Here is a 14,915-nt window from a genome sequence, read left to right on the forward strand (position 1 = left end):
TCAATGTTCCCATAACAAATGGCGACCCCTTGGGAGATGGAAAATATGCATTGTTTCGTTCTCTCTCATCTTTACGAACATTTGTTGTTGTGGATGAGTTTTTGTGCGGCATCGAAACTTCACTCTGGCCGTTTGATAGAGCGATAATTCGAACGTTGCCTGTTCACAAGCGACGCGCCCTTCACGGATGACGGATTGAAAGAAACACATTCAGAATTCGAATCCATTCTGTCTCGAAGTCGGCTTAGTGACGTGCCAGCGAGGCGACCATGCTGGGGCTGAGCGCCGTCGTCGCCATAGCCGCTTCCGGTGCGGCCATCTTCATTGTCGTCTCGGTGGTTAGCATTGTTGTTTGGGTCAGGTATCGCAAAGAACGACATGCATTAGCCTTGCTCGGATTTAAACAAAAGGATGGACAATATGGCCGGGCAATTCAATCATTTCCTATTGATACAATGACCGAATTAAGCCAGGCGGAAGGGAGTGTATTAAGAGCACATGGACAACTTCCCTATGGAAATCCAAGTGAATGGGGACAATTAACGTCACGAGAAAATCTGCTTCGTCCGAAGCACAGTTCAGACTCTTCTTTTCCTCTCACAGAGAAAGCACGATCTCTCCGCCATTCCCTTTCCCGATCTCGTTCCAAACGTCTATCAAGATCTTCTCACAAGAGAATAAGTTCCCTAGCTACCTTGGGTGAATCGACTTATCTTCCTAGTCCGCCACCAAAGACTTCGATATCCAAAGACGACGTTCCACTGTCGGCAGTTGAAGGGGTTCTCGAGCTGCCTGCAGAGAGGACCCCCACCCAAACACCAGATCCAAACGAAAATGATAAGGGATTTCATTTAGGCATGCGACCTGTGTCACCTGAATGGCCCCTCTCAGGTCAACGGGAGCGATCAGCACTTTATTCTGTATCTGATAATCACCATTCCTCGCGCGCTTCCGACGCACCATCTATGATTTTCGATGAGTCTCCTCGACGTCTGCGAGGGGTAAGCATTGCCAGTCAGACAGCAGGCATGATGCCAGGACATGCGATTCCGCCTCCTCCTCCAACGGCTTTTCCCCTGGACAGATTCAGTTACGCCCGAAACGATTCTGTCGCGCGACTTTCTTCAATGAGTCTCGATACCACTAATAGCTCGATCCTTGATGATGGCCGGAATGCTCCCAGGTCGGCTGATACCGACTTCACATCGCCCATTTTCCCTTCAGGCGGCACCTTCGTTCCTTTCAGTGCTGCTGATGTGGGGGTCAAGGATGGTCGCAGGAGTTTTATCGCCACTAATACCTCCATTCCTCCAATGCATAATTTCCCCGTGCGCTCGTCCTCAACAATCGAACCTCGCCATAGATCAACATCCGTGTCACCTCGGCGCAGTATGACTACTCGCCACTCTGGTGCTTCAAATGATATGTTCAACATGGCTCCACGTCGAACTGACTCCCTCTCTTCTTCGAATCCACCATCCAGACATGCATCCCTCCGTTCTGGGACTCCTATTGGACGTGTGGGTTACCAAAATCAAAACACAACCGACTGGCGATTCTCTGGCTCTCAGATGTCGTTTGTGCCTCATTCCAGTCAATTCCAAAATAACACAGTCTACGAAGATGAGGGAATCGAGAATGACCCCTTCTATGTAGGCTCACCTGGGGGCGGGACTCTGTTCCACCCAGTTGGATCTCCGGGTAGCGCAGCAAACATCGCAAAGCCCCCAAGCCCAATGCAACGTACCAGCCTGTCTTTGAAGGGTGTTCTTCCATCTGCATTAAAGGGTGGAAATTCACAACGCAAGGGTCACCGACGTCAGAACTGCGTTCGTATTTCTATTCACCCACCTATGACATTTGGATCAACGACATTCGCGCCCACTGTTGAAGAAGAGCCCGAGGACTTTGACAAGATGGAACAGCTGGATCTCCGCGAGAGCTCAATGAATAGCTCAGCAAAGCCATTGCCTTCATTGCCCCCGAATACGATGTCTCCTCTGACATCTTCCCGGCGCAGCAAGTATGGCAGTCGAAATGGCAAGCCGCCGGGGCTAAGTTCTCTAGGACCATTGGTCGAGGAACCACAGCCCATGTATAACGACAGTCTTTCCAAGCCGAGAAAGCATTCTCCATCTGTCTCCGCGTCCAACAACTCCTCAGTCGAAAATGACCGCTCTCTTCCCGAACTCTTCACCTCTCTCCCTCCCTCCAGCGGCAGCTGCCTCTCGCACACACCCTCTCCTGAGCGAGTACCATCAGTGTGGGAGCTTCCTGAAGCCCCATCACCATCCTACGAGAGCACTATCGGCACCGGCAGTCCACGTCGATCTGCAGTCAAGGGACCACGCATCCAACCACAGATCCTAGCAGCCCGAAGCCAATCTACCCGCGTGTCCTCGACGTCGTCCGATAATCTACTCAACAGTCCCCTCGGCTCACCTAACCGTCTCCCTCTCGTTATGAGCATCACTGGAACTGAAGGCAGCGACTGGCGCAGATCAACAGACTCACTTCAACGCACAAAGACGGATGCCATGGACCGTTCATTCCGCCGAAACCGTGATTCGATCTCTAGTCTGGACAACGGCCTCGGTCCTATAGGACCCTCTTCTGGAAGCTACCGCTCGTCGATGGTGCGAGATCGTGTCACTATCTTCGAGGATGCTGATCGGACCTCCCCGACCAAACCCACTGTGCTGCCACCGGTTGGCACATTTACCACTCCTGAATCCTCACCCACCCGTGGTAAAAACAGCGTGCCTCGCTCTCTGCCAGGCAATCAGTTTTTTCCGACTCACATGTCTGCCCACCAAGGCCCTCCCACTCCCACTTCCCCTCGACGGGGCATGGCTACTCCAATCAACAAGAGCCTAGGGCTGGGAATTGGAACTGCCACACCTGGGAGTCTTTACGATGGTGATGGGTTCCTGCGAGAATAAGTTCAGCGTTGTGTCTCTTGACGAGTCATTTTTGTGGAGTTGGGAAGCGAATTCTCTTGTTGGTTATTTGTATCTGCCACTCATTCTAGGCCCAAAAGCCTGATCATCATTTTCTTCTTTTTGATTATTATCTTTTATTCCTTCTTTCTCCTCTCGCCTGGCGATACTCCCATTCTTTTCTTCTGTTTTATTATGTGTGACGTGTGTTTCTATATCCATGGAATAGGTCGCTGTTACTGAAAATCTAATTCTTCTTATCCATATTGTTTTCGACCGTAATCCGCTTTAAAATTCATAAACATGTATTCAATAACAGCCAACAACCCAAGTCACTGAACGCCGGCCTCATACTTTTTAACAAAGTCCTATCAACTTGCCTCCGATCAATCTGTCTTCCGCCACTTAGTCTCATCATCCTCTTCTCCATTCTCCGCTGCACCATTCTCACCCTCCTCTTCCCGGGCCCTCACAGTGCCAGCACCAGGTCCAAGCGGGAAGGAAGGCGGCTCACCACCAGCTATCCAGTTCCCATCCGCATCGAAGAACTGATCCATGTTGTCCGCCGTAATCCACCCAGAGCTTCCATCAACAGGAGGTGGCATTCCACCATCCCCAAGCTGGAAGACACCCTCGTGCTCTTCAGCGGAGATGAATTTGGGACCTTCATCCTCTTCATCCTCGTCCCCAGGCTCGACAGGATCCGGGTGCAGGTTGGCGCACGCTGAGACGGCCCCGTAGAGCTGCTGTGTGGGTGTTTCTGTCTCTGCTTCCTCGGCGCCATTGGCAGACGCCTGTGCTGTCGCGTCCGCGGCCAACACCAATGTCAAGGTGGTGCACTCCTCCTCATCGTCGGCGGATGGTGCACCAGGCGTCACGATCTGCATGTAGAGGCCCTGGACTTCGGTGTCGGATTCGGCCCCCGGCACGCGCAGCCGTTGGAGGGCGTGTAGCGAAATCGAGGGGTAAGGGATTGAGACGCCTGCTGAGGCAGCAGGAGAAAAGAGGAGGAATTTGCTGTTGGTACAATCAGTCAGTCGGTGGTTCCAATGCTTAGATATAGTCTCAAGACCCAGGAAGATGTAGAACTCACTCAGATGTTACCCATGCGTCGACGCCGTCAATGGCAACCTCTTTCTCTTCGTCGTCCTCGGTCGTGGCGCTGGTGGCAATTTGGGCGCGTAGTACATTCAGCGCTGGGGATTTGAGCAGCTCGCGCTCGAGGATGACGATCTTGCAGCGCTGGCTGTGGTAGTGTAGCACTGGGGGGCCGGAGTAGAAGGAGCTTGGGGTGCGGGACTGGTGCTCCGCGAGCGGAACGAATGAAGAGAGTTCGGGTGCGGTGCTGAGAGCCTCCATTTTTGTCTGAGTAAGGGAGTGCGTGGTTTCGTGAGGTTTGGGTGGCTTGGAGGTGAGTTGGTCTCACGTTGAGATTGAAAAGAGCTTCCGGCGCGGCGAGGAGCTTTTCCGTGGTTGGGGTGGATTCCCCACGATCAGCCTGAAGAAGCTTGGGAACCTTGGAAGAATTGGAACATTTCAGTAGCAAAATTTCGAGCTTTGATGCTTTTGAAAAGATTATTGCAAGTATATTCTATAATTTATTGGGCTACCATGGCCTTTACAGATATTGCATTGCAGATTTGGAATTTGGTATCCCTGTTATATATATCTGCCCTCATGACCAACCTGACATTGCAACATAGACAAAGCTTACAAAACTTGGAATAAGCATATAAGAATTGATCCCTTAATATATCCTGTGATAAAACACTCGGCTACCAGGTTCATAGATCCAAATAGGTAGCTACATTTAGGAAGCTATTAAGACCACATACACCCGCAGCTTGAATTATTCTTATGCATATAGGGCAGCCAGCGCCTGTGGATATGAACATTGTGTAAATGAAAGAATTGTCAGAAAAAGACAAAAGGATCTGTGCAATCCGGCAGAGCATGTCGGTTTGCATACTTGTATTGGCGTTCAAGTCGACGGATGCATAGACCAATTCACCAATGTGACCACATGGATTCCCACCACAAAGGACACCCCAGACAATAACGAGCCCCCAGGTCAACGTATAAGGGAGACCTTTGATCGAAATGGAATCTCTATCGACCGGGTCTGACGAAAGCCTGGCCTTGGAGTCCTGCTATTTATAAGGGCGGGGAATTTGGGGGGTTTCCGCTGTGACAGTGGAGTCGGGCACAACAAGTCTACTTGCTGGGCGCGGTCGGAAGTATTCTTGCAGTGTGAAAGACCGCATCGGGGAGGATAGGGAGGTTATTTCTTTTCATTTCACACCGAGCCCACCAAATGCCTTGTCGAGTTCCTCTCCTTCATCATGAGGTTGTATAGCTGGCATTTGCGAGGAGCCTTGATCAGGAGAAGAGCTATCCAAGAGACTTTGCTGGTCGCCTTGTGAAGGGGACATGCCGGCTCTGCTAGGCTGAAGCAACTTCTCCTCGCGGTCCAGCCACCCAGGGGCTAAGCGTCTCTTCTCAGCCAGCTCGCGTTGTTTGATAGACTCTTTCCAAACCTCAATCGCTTGCTCGGCATCACTACGCGTCTTGTTCAGGTGTTTTTCGAGGGAATGACAAGCGGCCAAGATGTCGTCCGGGTGAGCTGCGTGTTCTCCGCTGGAAGATACGACATAGCGGGCTTTCCCATCTGGATTGCTTGGATCCACTGTTATTGAGGGCGGAAGGATCGAGGAGACGGATTTATATGTGTATGGTAAGGTGACGGAGGTGGGGAGGTTGATGAAGGGTGAGACGGTCAATGGGACCTGGGCAAGGAGAGGGTGTGGACCTGGATATTTGTGTGAGGAACGTCAACTGAATAGATGTTATGAGATCAGTTAGAGACTTACGATAGGAGTCGTACATGGCTAATGTCACAGGCGTTGAGGGTTGCAGATGCGGAGTAGCGGAGTTGGGGAAATCGCGGGCCCAGAGGCCGAAACGTCACACCCACTTTGGGACATTCACCAGTTGGCTCTAGAAATACAAAGGGAATATTCTCCTGGTGCATAGAGCACGATCCTGCCGCCAGAGAGCTCTTTATTCGAGTTGACCGCTCCAAGATTACTTCCCACGGCAAACCCTCGATCAGGCGCATGTGGCTTAAGATCCATATATGGCAAGCTACGGCTGATATTAATGCATGTCAGCCTTTCTATGAGGCTTTGAGTGCCGTTGATGGTGAGTATGAGACCTGGAGGCAAATGGTGGTCTCGAAGCCGGAACTGAGGTAGAACCATGGGCAACCCAACACCTTCCTGAAGGGTGATGGTACGGTAGAGCTTAGGGAATATGATCCCAACAATGTGGGGATCATTAAATCGATTTTTGACCGGGAATTTGATGCCGGAGGGTATACACGGAGGGTCAATATTGGGAATGTCAAATCCAGCATCATTGTTTAGTTTTTGCTACGATATTTCCTCAGGAACAGATCAATTCTGCAAAATGTAACTGCGTACACATTACATGGAGGGACTTGAGCATAGGATGCAATGTACTCACTCGTTGGGTCTAGATGAGAGCTAGGACTTCGTATGAAGAAACATGTTATCTTTGCGTAGAGAACAGATGGCCGTATAATGCAGATTGAAAATGCATTTCCAGTAGTCATAAAGCTCTTGTTTCCTGATTCTAGGTCAAAACGGCGTTAATAACCCGCTGTTCGTCTGAAGAATATAACACAGAATTAATAATTAACAATCAATGAGAAAAGCCCGACACCGCATGAAAATGTCCCCAAAATCAGGGTCATAGCACTCCATCCAAGCTCGGACTTGGTTGCACCAGCAATCAGAGGCCCGATAAATTGGCCCATCGCGATGGCCATATTGCAGAAGGCAAATCCAGTGCCCATCCCGCTACTCTTGGTGGTATCAACTCCATGCTTTGCCTCAATTTGTCGAACTGAATCCGACACTTCAGCCATGGTTTGTGCCTGGGAGGTAGTCATGAACAGACCCACGAAGGATACCAGTGAAATGAACAGGATTTGATGCTGTAGTGTATTTCCTTCCGCCCATTTGAGGCCTGCCATAGGAAGCGAAGAAAATATAAGCTCGGTGGCGACGATTTTTCGGCGATCCCATCCGCGATTTCTGGTGTATTTGGCCAGAGGTATGCTGAAGAAGCTAGGGAGGGTCAATCCTAGAAACACGAGTCCTGCATTCGTCGGAGCCCATTGGTAGGTTTCTATGGTAAACAAAGGCAAAGTCTGATTTTGCGTTGTTAGTTCTACCCTACTGGGAGATGAAATTTTACCTACTGCCTCAAATGCCGAAAAAATGGAGGAGATCGTAACCTCGACAAGAATGGCTATCATAAGGCGAGTATCAAAAAAGTGTCGGAAAGCGAGAGAGGGTGCACAAGAATGCGCCCGAGATCCAAGCAAGGGGCTTTCTTCCCCTGCCTCTGATATAATTGAAGCTTCTGTTTGCCGTGGACTCTCCACGATCGCGCTGCGTTTTTCGATCATCAATACCCGAAGGATAATATCGATGGCCAACATTGCTATCGGGAGCCCAAATGCACCGGCAATGCCAAAGTGATCGAACCTATAAAACATCAGAGTTAAGTTTGAAACACTGAAGCATTCGAAAAGAACATAACATACAACAGTCCACCAAAAACAGGTCCTGTTAGCATTCCCCACGTGAACGAAAGAGATCCGTATGCCATGAACTCTCCCAAAGTCTCTGAATGAGCTCTGTCTGCAATCATAGCGAGACCAAGAACCCCAATTACTGCACCCGAGAGCCCTTGACATACCCTTGCAAGGATAAAAACGGAAACTGAATGTCCAAACATAAATATAGAAGTTGAGGCGGCGATCGTCAGATACCCAAAGAGCAGAGGAGATCTCCGTGAATGGATGCGATCACTCACGAAGCCAATTATAGCTGGGTATCTTCAATTAGCCGTAGGTTTGTACGTGGGAATTGGCAAGCTCACGGGATCCTATCAATAGTGCAGCGCCATAAGCTGCGAGAAGTATGGCTGTCCACTTTTGAGCTAGAGATCCGTCAGAAGTGAAAATTAAGAAGGTTGCGTGGTACATACTGTCGTCTTTTGAGATTTGACCTTGTTGAAGTAGTAAATATGGTAATATGGGAACAATCTATTTGGCAATATCGAATAAGTAGACGAGACCAGACTGACCGAATCATGAAAGCTATTACCATTCCATAGATAAAAGTATCAGTGAAAATAGCAAAACACATTGCCACTAAAACGAAATGATCTGATGACCGAACATTGTGGAAGCGTTCTATGATTGTCATTTTGAAATTGAGATTTGAAGAAAAACGCAGAAAGAAGATGAGTTCTGATCAAAATTTCAAAAGCTAGAAGATGGAAGACGAGTTGAAGATTCACGTCAGGCTCTAATGGTGAAAGTTCGTATCATTGAAGACTGATAGTGGCAGGAGATCTGCCTTTATATGCAACTTCTTTACCTTGCTTTTTTCCTTGGCGAATTATATCGATTGGTGTACATGATATCTAGATTAGGGATTTCGTCCAAGATGAATCTAGCCATGTAATTTCTCACTAACGCTGAGTTTCTGCTGAAAACCGCAAAATCCTCTTTCTTATTTACTCCGTTCGAAAGATATAAAAGGTTTCATGCTTCCCTCTCGCCTTTTCAACAAAGCTGACACCCGTTCCAGAAGCCAAGTGAACTATTTCATCTATTTCCCACTGCCTCATTCTCATGGAAATATTATTTGTTTCAACAATTTGATCCCCTAGCTCTGTTTTCTCCACTACCTGAAGTTCGAACTTCACATCTTTGATTTTATCTTGTACTTCGCCGCGATGATCGGACTCGCGGTACGTGATGTTGGGAAATGCAGCACTTTTGATTTCCGTAACGCCCTCTGGTTGATGAAAGGCAATATCCTCCTCCTTCCGCAGAAGCGAGCCATCGTATATCGAAACATAAGCTCGTCCAGTATCAGGACGCAGGACTTTAGAGACCTGTTCCAAAAATCTCTCTGGCTGGCCCTGTTCCGACAAATGGCTGATTGATCCGATGGAAAAAATCAAAAGGTCGACCTTTTGATATCCGCATTGAGCCATGACATTCTCTAGGTCGAGGGCAGAGCCCAGAACCCAGGAAACATGTTCTTTGAAAAGGGGATCAAGATTCTGGGCAGCTTTGTCCAACATGTGCTGAGCATTGTCCACCCCTAATATCTGAGTGTTGGAAATGTCGTCGCCAATCACAGCCGCATTATTCAAAAGACCTTGAATAACACGGCCTGTGCCAGTTCCGACATCCATGATGATAAAGGGCTCTCTAGGAGCCCTGAGGAGAGGAGAGTTGAGCTCTTGGTAAACTCTCCAGTATAAGGAGGCATCGTCGATAGAATCGGATTTCGGGGCGACCAAGTCGTAGTAGTCGACAAGGTATGGGGAGCTGTAGAGATCATTCATCTTCTTCGAAGTATTTGCCATTGTTGCAAACTGATAGAGTTGAGATAATAATTCTTTTACTGACAGAAGGATATCTCTGGCCCGTTGGGACTTTTTACAAATGGAAAACGACAAAAAAAAACCAGACTCAACTACGTACTACGTTGGGAAGACAAACATTTGCAAAGTATCGCTAACAAAAAACAATAACCTTGGAACAGCTGAAAAGTGGGTTAGGAATGATAGTTCAAGCCACGCACACATGCGGTCGTAGAATTTGGTCAATGACACATTTTACGGGGTAGCGATAGCCGATGGGATGACAGCGGCAGGCGACGATCATGGCTGGCTGAATTGCATGAACCATCATCACTCTGATGTCCTCTTTAGACATGCATGTCAGATCAGCCACATTCAGTTCGATTGAGAACTCAACTGGACAAAGTTCAAAATTAAATTTACGACTCATAGCTATTCAAGGAACCAGCTGATGCGACTGGCTAATTTAGGAAGTTCTCTTCCCTCGCAGATACGTGATATCCAACTCTGGATCTGCATGGATTTCAAACATTCACATGCTATTGGTCTTCTAGTCCATATCTCTCTGAGTGGCTATGGCAAATCAAAAAATGACATTATGTCCGTTGCTCCAAACCAATAGTCCAAGTACAACCCCTGGAACAAGGACACAATACGCCAGCCATGTAGTGAATATCCCGCCCAGAATGGCTGCATCGGCTTGACTTGCCCCTTGATTGAACTCGCTCGTGTTGTTGACTCGAGGATACGGGATTTCCGGCACAGGAACACCGAGAAACGCACACAACGGTTCCCATCCGTCCCCCAGCTGAAGCTCAAGAAATTTGTCTGGCCTCACTCCCTTTCGCACCCGGTCATTGTGCTCCAGAAAGCACCTCTTGGCAAAATTGTTGGAGTAGTCGTTGTTGCAGATCACCTTGTAAGCCATTTTGACCATGCGCAGCTCAGGCCCCAGTCGGTTACGCTCGAAATATTGCAGGATGCTCAGGGATGGCTTTTGGAGCCATGGTATGATGGTATTGTGAACAGACTTGAACCAGGAGTCGGCGGAGCGGGTAGTAAGGATTATTTTCACTTCTGGATAGAGTCGATTGAAGTCATCCCAGAAAAGGCATGCTGGGATGTCGAGAAGCGCGTCGTACTTGCCTCGCAGGCGGTCGAAATCCTCTCGTTCGTAAGGATGCTTCGAATTGAAGAACTTGCGGTTCATTGCGTCCGTCCATTGGTTGTACATGACTTTTGGATTTTCGACAGGCTCGCACATATGCCATGGAGTGTATCCCAGTTCTTGTAAAGCAAGGTATAAGGCTAGAACCTCAGATGTGAATGTTAGAAATGCGTAGTGCGATGAAAAGGAAACGTACAAGCAGTTCCGGTACGCGATAGACCCGCGACTATCAGCCGCAATGGCTTCTGGGTATGAGCCAGTGAATCCTTTGTATGCATAGCCAGTAGGGTTGGTAGAGTCCTCTTTTAGTGATACAGTGGGAGTAATCAGAAAGCAACGGATATGTCAAATTTGAAAAAGATTCACACACCAGCGGACATTTATTCTACCAAAAGAGAAAAAGAAAAGACTAGTCATGCAGCTGAAAATCAGTGTGGCGGTCTCAAAGTGCACAAATAGCGAGGAATGCAACTTGTCTAGAGTTTAGTTAGCCTGAAGAGCTCTTTCACCACCAAGACTTGTCTGGCTCATTTTCAACATTCAATAATATCTACCAAACCAAGTTTACACGGCACATCAAAACATGGAGTTACTGCAATGGCTCGGAGTTTTGGGACTGTTTGTATGTGATCGTCCTAAATTCTTGAACCAATTCTGACTTTTGATAGTTGGCAATTTTTCATATCTGCCTTGCTGTCTATAACGTGTTCCTCCACCCTCTTCGAGCCTACCCTGGTCCAAAGCTAGATGCAGCATCTCAACTCGTCTATGTCTATCACATGATAAAGGGCGACAGTTGCAAGTATATTGCAAGCCTACACGAGAAATATGGCGAAGTCGTTCGAACAGGCCCGAATGAAATCTCATACATGACGGCTTCCGCGAACAAGACAATTTTTGGAAACAAGACCACGGAAGACAGGGCATTTGAAAAGAATCCCGCTGTTTATATTCAAGGATCTGGTGCAGCGCAGAACATACTGTTCGCGAGTACTCGCGAGCATCCGCGATACAAAAAGCTCATGGCTCCTGCATTTTCGGAACAGGCTATCAAAGAACAAGAGCCGATGATCCAAGAATACACGAGTCTCATGATTGACGCACTGCGACACAATCGGTCGGGAGAAGCTTACTATCCTGATGAGAACGGAGTTGTGAACATGGGGGCGTGGGTCAATTTCATTATCTTTGATATTTTGAGCGCCTTGTCCTTTGGAAAGCCAGTAGGCTGTCTCCCTTCTGCGGATTATCACCCCTGGGCGTACGTGATATTCGGGGCGATGAAACATTCTCATTTTGTACAATGTGCCCACAGGCTGAAGCCTTATCATCCTCTGCTGGAAAAGCTTATCCCCGGAGATATCAGTATACCATATCAAACTCATATGGAGAATGCCCGAAAACATTTGCGGGAGAGGGAGCAAGACAAAAGTATTTCTCGTGCAGATTTCGCCTCATTTATTCTGAAAGGGATGACTGAAGACGAACTCCTTGACAACATTAATATTTTAGCCACAGCAGGAAGCGAAACCACAGCGACAACTATTTCTTCTGTCCTCTACTATCTCGCTCATAACCCGGAGGTTTACCAGAAGTTAGTGAGCGAAATTCGATCTAGCTATTCCTCGGAAGAGGAGATCACATTCAATTCGGTCAGCGGCCTCGGTTACCTCAAGGCTGTAATCCAAGAGACCTTTCGCATCCATCCATCTGTTCCAGTCGGCCTGCACCGCATAACACCGAAATCAGGCAGCTATATTGATGGAAATTGGGTACCGGGAGGGGTATGGCTCGCGTTGCCTAAAAGGCCAAAAGAAGATGACCTAGCTGACTTATTTCTAGACATGGGTTTCAGTGGCCCTCCTCGCAGCTTACAGATCTCCAAGGTATTGGCGCCGCCCAGAGGAGTTCATCCCTGAGCGGTGGCTCGGAGACCCCGAATTCGAATCAGACAATCGGCAAGTCTGGGCCCCCTTCTCTATTGGACCGAGAAAATGTGTTGGAATAAAGTACGTACCCTGGGTGAGGAATTGTGATTTGGGCTGACTGAAGTTTGCGTCAGTTTGGCATATCTAAACATGCGCCTGATAATTACTCGACTGCTCTGGAACTTTGACCTCGAAGCACAACCGGACAATACCGACCCGCATGAGATGAAAGAGTTCGGGGTTTGGCAGGGACTAGTTCCCCTGAATCTGAAAGTGCATGACGTACGCTTTGGAAAATGATGGGCGTCACATAACGAGGCGCGCAACGCCGTTTGTGATCTGCATGCAGCACTGTGTACATTGACGCATAGCACACCTGGTTGATAGGACAGTCAGATAGGAGCTGAGACAAATATACTTTTGAAGATACGCCACCGTTGGCTGTCAGATTATAATGACATATAACGGATTTTGCTGGACAATGCATATTTTATTCAGGACTTAATCTCAATTTCAGATAATAACTAGCCGCTTCAAGAAAATCCAAGTTTGAAGGAGAGGGGCGCGCCGAAAGAGGTCTTGCAGAATACGAGAGAAAAACAAAAGACTGGCTGAAAGACCTGTATTAGATGGATGAAAATATTACCTATTCGAGTAACCGAATGGCCGAGGAAAAAGGTTAGCTCCTACTAGATTTGCGATCTGTATTTGCACCATGCATACTACCAAGTCCTAGTGCCCGAATTGCTTGAAGTGGTGGGCATCATGTGCAGGTTACAAAATAGGGGCTACGTTGATGTGAATTTCCTCGTGTCGAATGGAAAGGCAATAAAATGCTGCAACTGGCTGTATCAGCTCGCCCATGACAGTTTGCTAGTATCCAGGTTCACATCCTGAATTTCCTCAGCTTCTAGATCCACTGGCTTCGAACCAGCTCTACGGCCATTCGTATACTGTCTTATGTGCATATCTTACTGTTTCCTAAAGTGGGCCAACACACAGCAAATCCGGCTTATCACATTGATCAAGATGTGGATGCGCAGAAAGAATGAGAATAGCTGCGATTTTATATGTCGAATTTGACCTTGGAAAAAAACAATGCGCATCTTTGGGTGCCATTCAGTTGGCGCTAGGTTTATACAGCTAGCGTATCTGGACGTGGGCTTTTAAGAATGAGATTTGAGTCTGGAGGTTCTTCTTTAGAATCAAATTGCAATTTAGTATTGAACAACTATTACTTACCTTCCGCTTTGAACATCCTTATTTGCCTACCATGGGTTCTACTGCCAAGCGCATCACTATTTTTGGAGCCACGGGCAACCAAGGGGGGTCTGTGGCTCGATCTCTGTTGCAAAACCCCGAATTCCAAGTCCGGGGTATTACTCGAAACGTTCATTCGGAAGCCAGTAAAAAGCTGGCTGCACAGGGCGCAGCTATTGTTGAAGCGAACGGATTTGATTATGACCAGATGCTGGCTGTATTCCAGGATTCCTGGGGTGCTTTTGTGAACATCAACTCTGATGACCAAGTCAGTAAATCTTGACCAACAAGCATTGTAATTAGTGGCTAATCATTCAATATTGTAGGCATTCAAAGACCCTGATCACCCGACTGAGTTTGACATGGGAAAGATCATTGTTGATGCTGCTGTCAAGGCAGGTGTACAGTGTTTTGTGTTCAGCTCGGGACCTCCATGCACCGAGATGACGGATGGTCTAGTTCGGATGAAAGCCATGGACAGTAAGTAATTTATAAGACACCTGTATCGTATTCTTGCTAAATCGAGCAAAAATAGTGAAATACAAGATAGAGCAATATGCCAGACAGCTAGAGGCTTTCCAGTCTTTCGTTCCAATCGGAGCCGGTTGGTTCCTAGAGAACTTCCTCGGTCAAGAGGTTGCTCCTGTATTCGGAGGCTTTCCTCACTTTCCTGACAGTGAAGGATATTTGACGTTCCGTGTTCCCTACTGGGGTGGAGAAGAGAATGTTCCTTGGCTGAGCATTTCTGATGATTTTGGTGATATTGTTCAGGGGATCTTTCTGGACCCCTCTCGCTGGAACGGTCATTTTGTGCATGGAGTGAGCGATATGCGCAGCTTTGATGCAATTGTGGCTGAGTTCAGCAAGGCCACCGGTCTCAAGTCTAGGTTTGATCCTATTCTACCAGATTGGCAGGCCTTTGATACCCATGATATTCCTGAGTTGGAGGATGTCAAGCTCATGTTTGGGTTTACTCAGACTACTGGGGGAAAATATTTTGCAGAGCCCACAGAGATTACCACCGCTGCTGTACTAAAGCGTGCAACGGCGGAGGCTCTTGAATGGCCAGAGCAAAAGCAGTGTTTGATAACACTCAGTCAATGGTTTGCCGCCCGATTTTGAAATTGATCGATTGCTTTGTTTCTC

The 14,915-nt window shown here is 47.8% G+C and overlaps 8 protein-coding genes across 8 annotated transcripts; 3 read left to right on the forward strand and 5 right to left on the reverse strand.

The window, feature by feature from the left end:
- Window positions 1–269: 269 nt before the first annotated feature.
- N7529_011072 (uncharacterized protein) lies at window positions 270–2,942 on the forward strand (the record flags this gene model as incomplete). Its single annotated transcript, XM_057246598.1, has 1 exon — window positions 270–2,942. The coding sequence occupies one exon, from the start codon at window positions 270–272 to the stop codon at window positions 2,940–2,942; it is 2,673 nt and encodes an 890-aa protein (XP_057091947.1).
- A 383-nt stretch (window positions 2,943–3,325) lies between these two features.
- N7529_011073 (Voldacs domain-containing protein) lies at window positions 3,326–4,298 on the reverse strand (the record flags this gene model as incomplete). The annotated part of the gene is made up of 2 exons (XM_057246599.1): window positions 3,326–3,956; window positions 4,033–4,298. The coding sequence occupies 2 exons, from the start codon at window positions 4,296–4,298 to the stop codon at window positions 3,326–3,328; spliced, it is 897 nt and encodes a 298-aa protein (XP_057091948.1).
- A 932-nt stretch (window positions 4,299–5,230) lies between these two features.
- Window positions 5,231–5,825, reverse strand: N7529_011074 (uncharacterized protein; the record flags this gene model as incomplete). Its single annotated transcript, XM_057246600.1, has 2 exons — window positions 5,231–5,748; window positions 5,810–5,825. The coding sequence occupies 2 exons, from the start codon at window positions 5,823–5,825 to the stop codon at window positions 5,231–5,233; spliced, it is 534 nt and encodes a 177-aa protein (XP_057091949.1).
- An 823-nt stretch (window positions 5,826–6,648) lies between these two features.
- N7529_011075 (MFS transporter) lies at window positions 6,649–8,239 on the reverse strand (the record flags this gene model as incomplete). The annotated part of the gene is made up of 5 exons (XM_057246601.1): window positions 6,649–7,173; window positions 7,225–7,513; window positions 7,573–7,858; window positions 7,911–7,962; window positions 8,138–8,239. 5 exons carry the CDS (start codon window positions 8,237–8,239, stop codon window positions 6,649–6,651), a joined length of 1,254 nt encoding a protein of 417 aa, XP_057091950.1.
- A 313-nt stretch (window positions 8,240–8,552) lies between these two features.
- N7529_011076 (class I SAM-dependent methyltransferase) lies at window positions 8,553–9,416 on the reverse strand (the record flags this gene model as incomplete). The annotated part of the gene is made up of 1 exon (XM_057246602.1): window positions 8,553–9,416. One exon carries the CDS (start codon window positions 9,414–9,416, stop codon window positions 8,553–8,555), a length of 864 nt encoding a protein of 287 aa, XP_057091951.1.
- Window positions 9,417–9,996: 580 nt separating this feature from the next.
- Window positions 9,997–10,961, reverse strand: N7529_011077 (sulfotransferase family protein; the record flags this gene model as incomplete). Its single annotated transcript, XM_057246603.1, has 2 exons — window positions 9,997–10,883; window positions 10,952–10,961. The coding sequence occupies 2 exons, from the start codon at window positions 10,959–10,961 to the stop codon at window positions 9,997–9,999; spliced, it is 897 nt and encodes a 298-aa protein (XP_057091952.1).
- Window positions 10,962–11,164: 203 nt separating this feature from the next.
- On the forward strand, window positions 11,165–12,809 carry N7529_011078 (cytochrome P450; the record flags this gene model as incomplete). Its single annotated transcript, XM_057246604.1, has 5 exons — window positions 11,165–11,203; window positions 11,250–11,842; window positions 11,897–12,365; window positions 12,424–12,590; window positions 12,644–12,809. The coding sequence occupies 5 exons, from the start codon at window positions 11,165–11,167 to the stop codon at window positions 12,807–12,809; spliced, it is 1,434 nt and encodes a 477-aa protein (XP_057091953.1).
- Window positions 12,810–13,782: 973 nt separating this feature from the next.
- On the forward strand, window positions 13,783–14,891 carry N7529_011079 (NmrA/HSCARG family protein; the record flags this gene model as incomplete). The annotated part of the gene is made up of 3 exons (XM_057246605.1): window positions 13,783–14,037; window positions 14,096–14,249; window positions 14,305–14,891. The coding sequence occupies 3 exons, from the start codon at window positions 13,783–13,785 to the stop codon at window positions 14,889–14,891; spliced, it is 996 nt and encodes a 331-aa protein (XP_057091954.1).
- Window positions 14,892–14,915: the final 24 nt, after the last annotated feature.

Source organism: Penicillium soppii (assembly GCF_028829465.1).
Source record: "Penicillium soppii strain IBT 18220 chromosome Unknown utg000010l, whole genome shotgun sequence".
Lineage (NCBI taxonomy): Eukaryota > Fungi > Ascomycota > Eurotiomycetes > Eurotiales > Aspergillaceae > Penicillium > Penicillium soppii.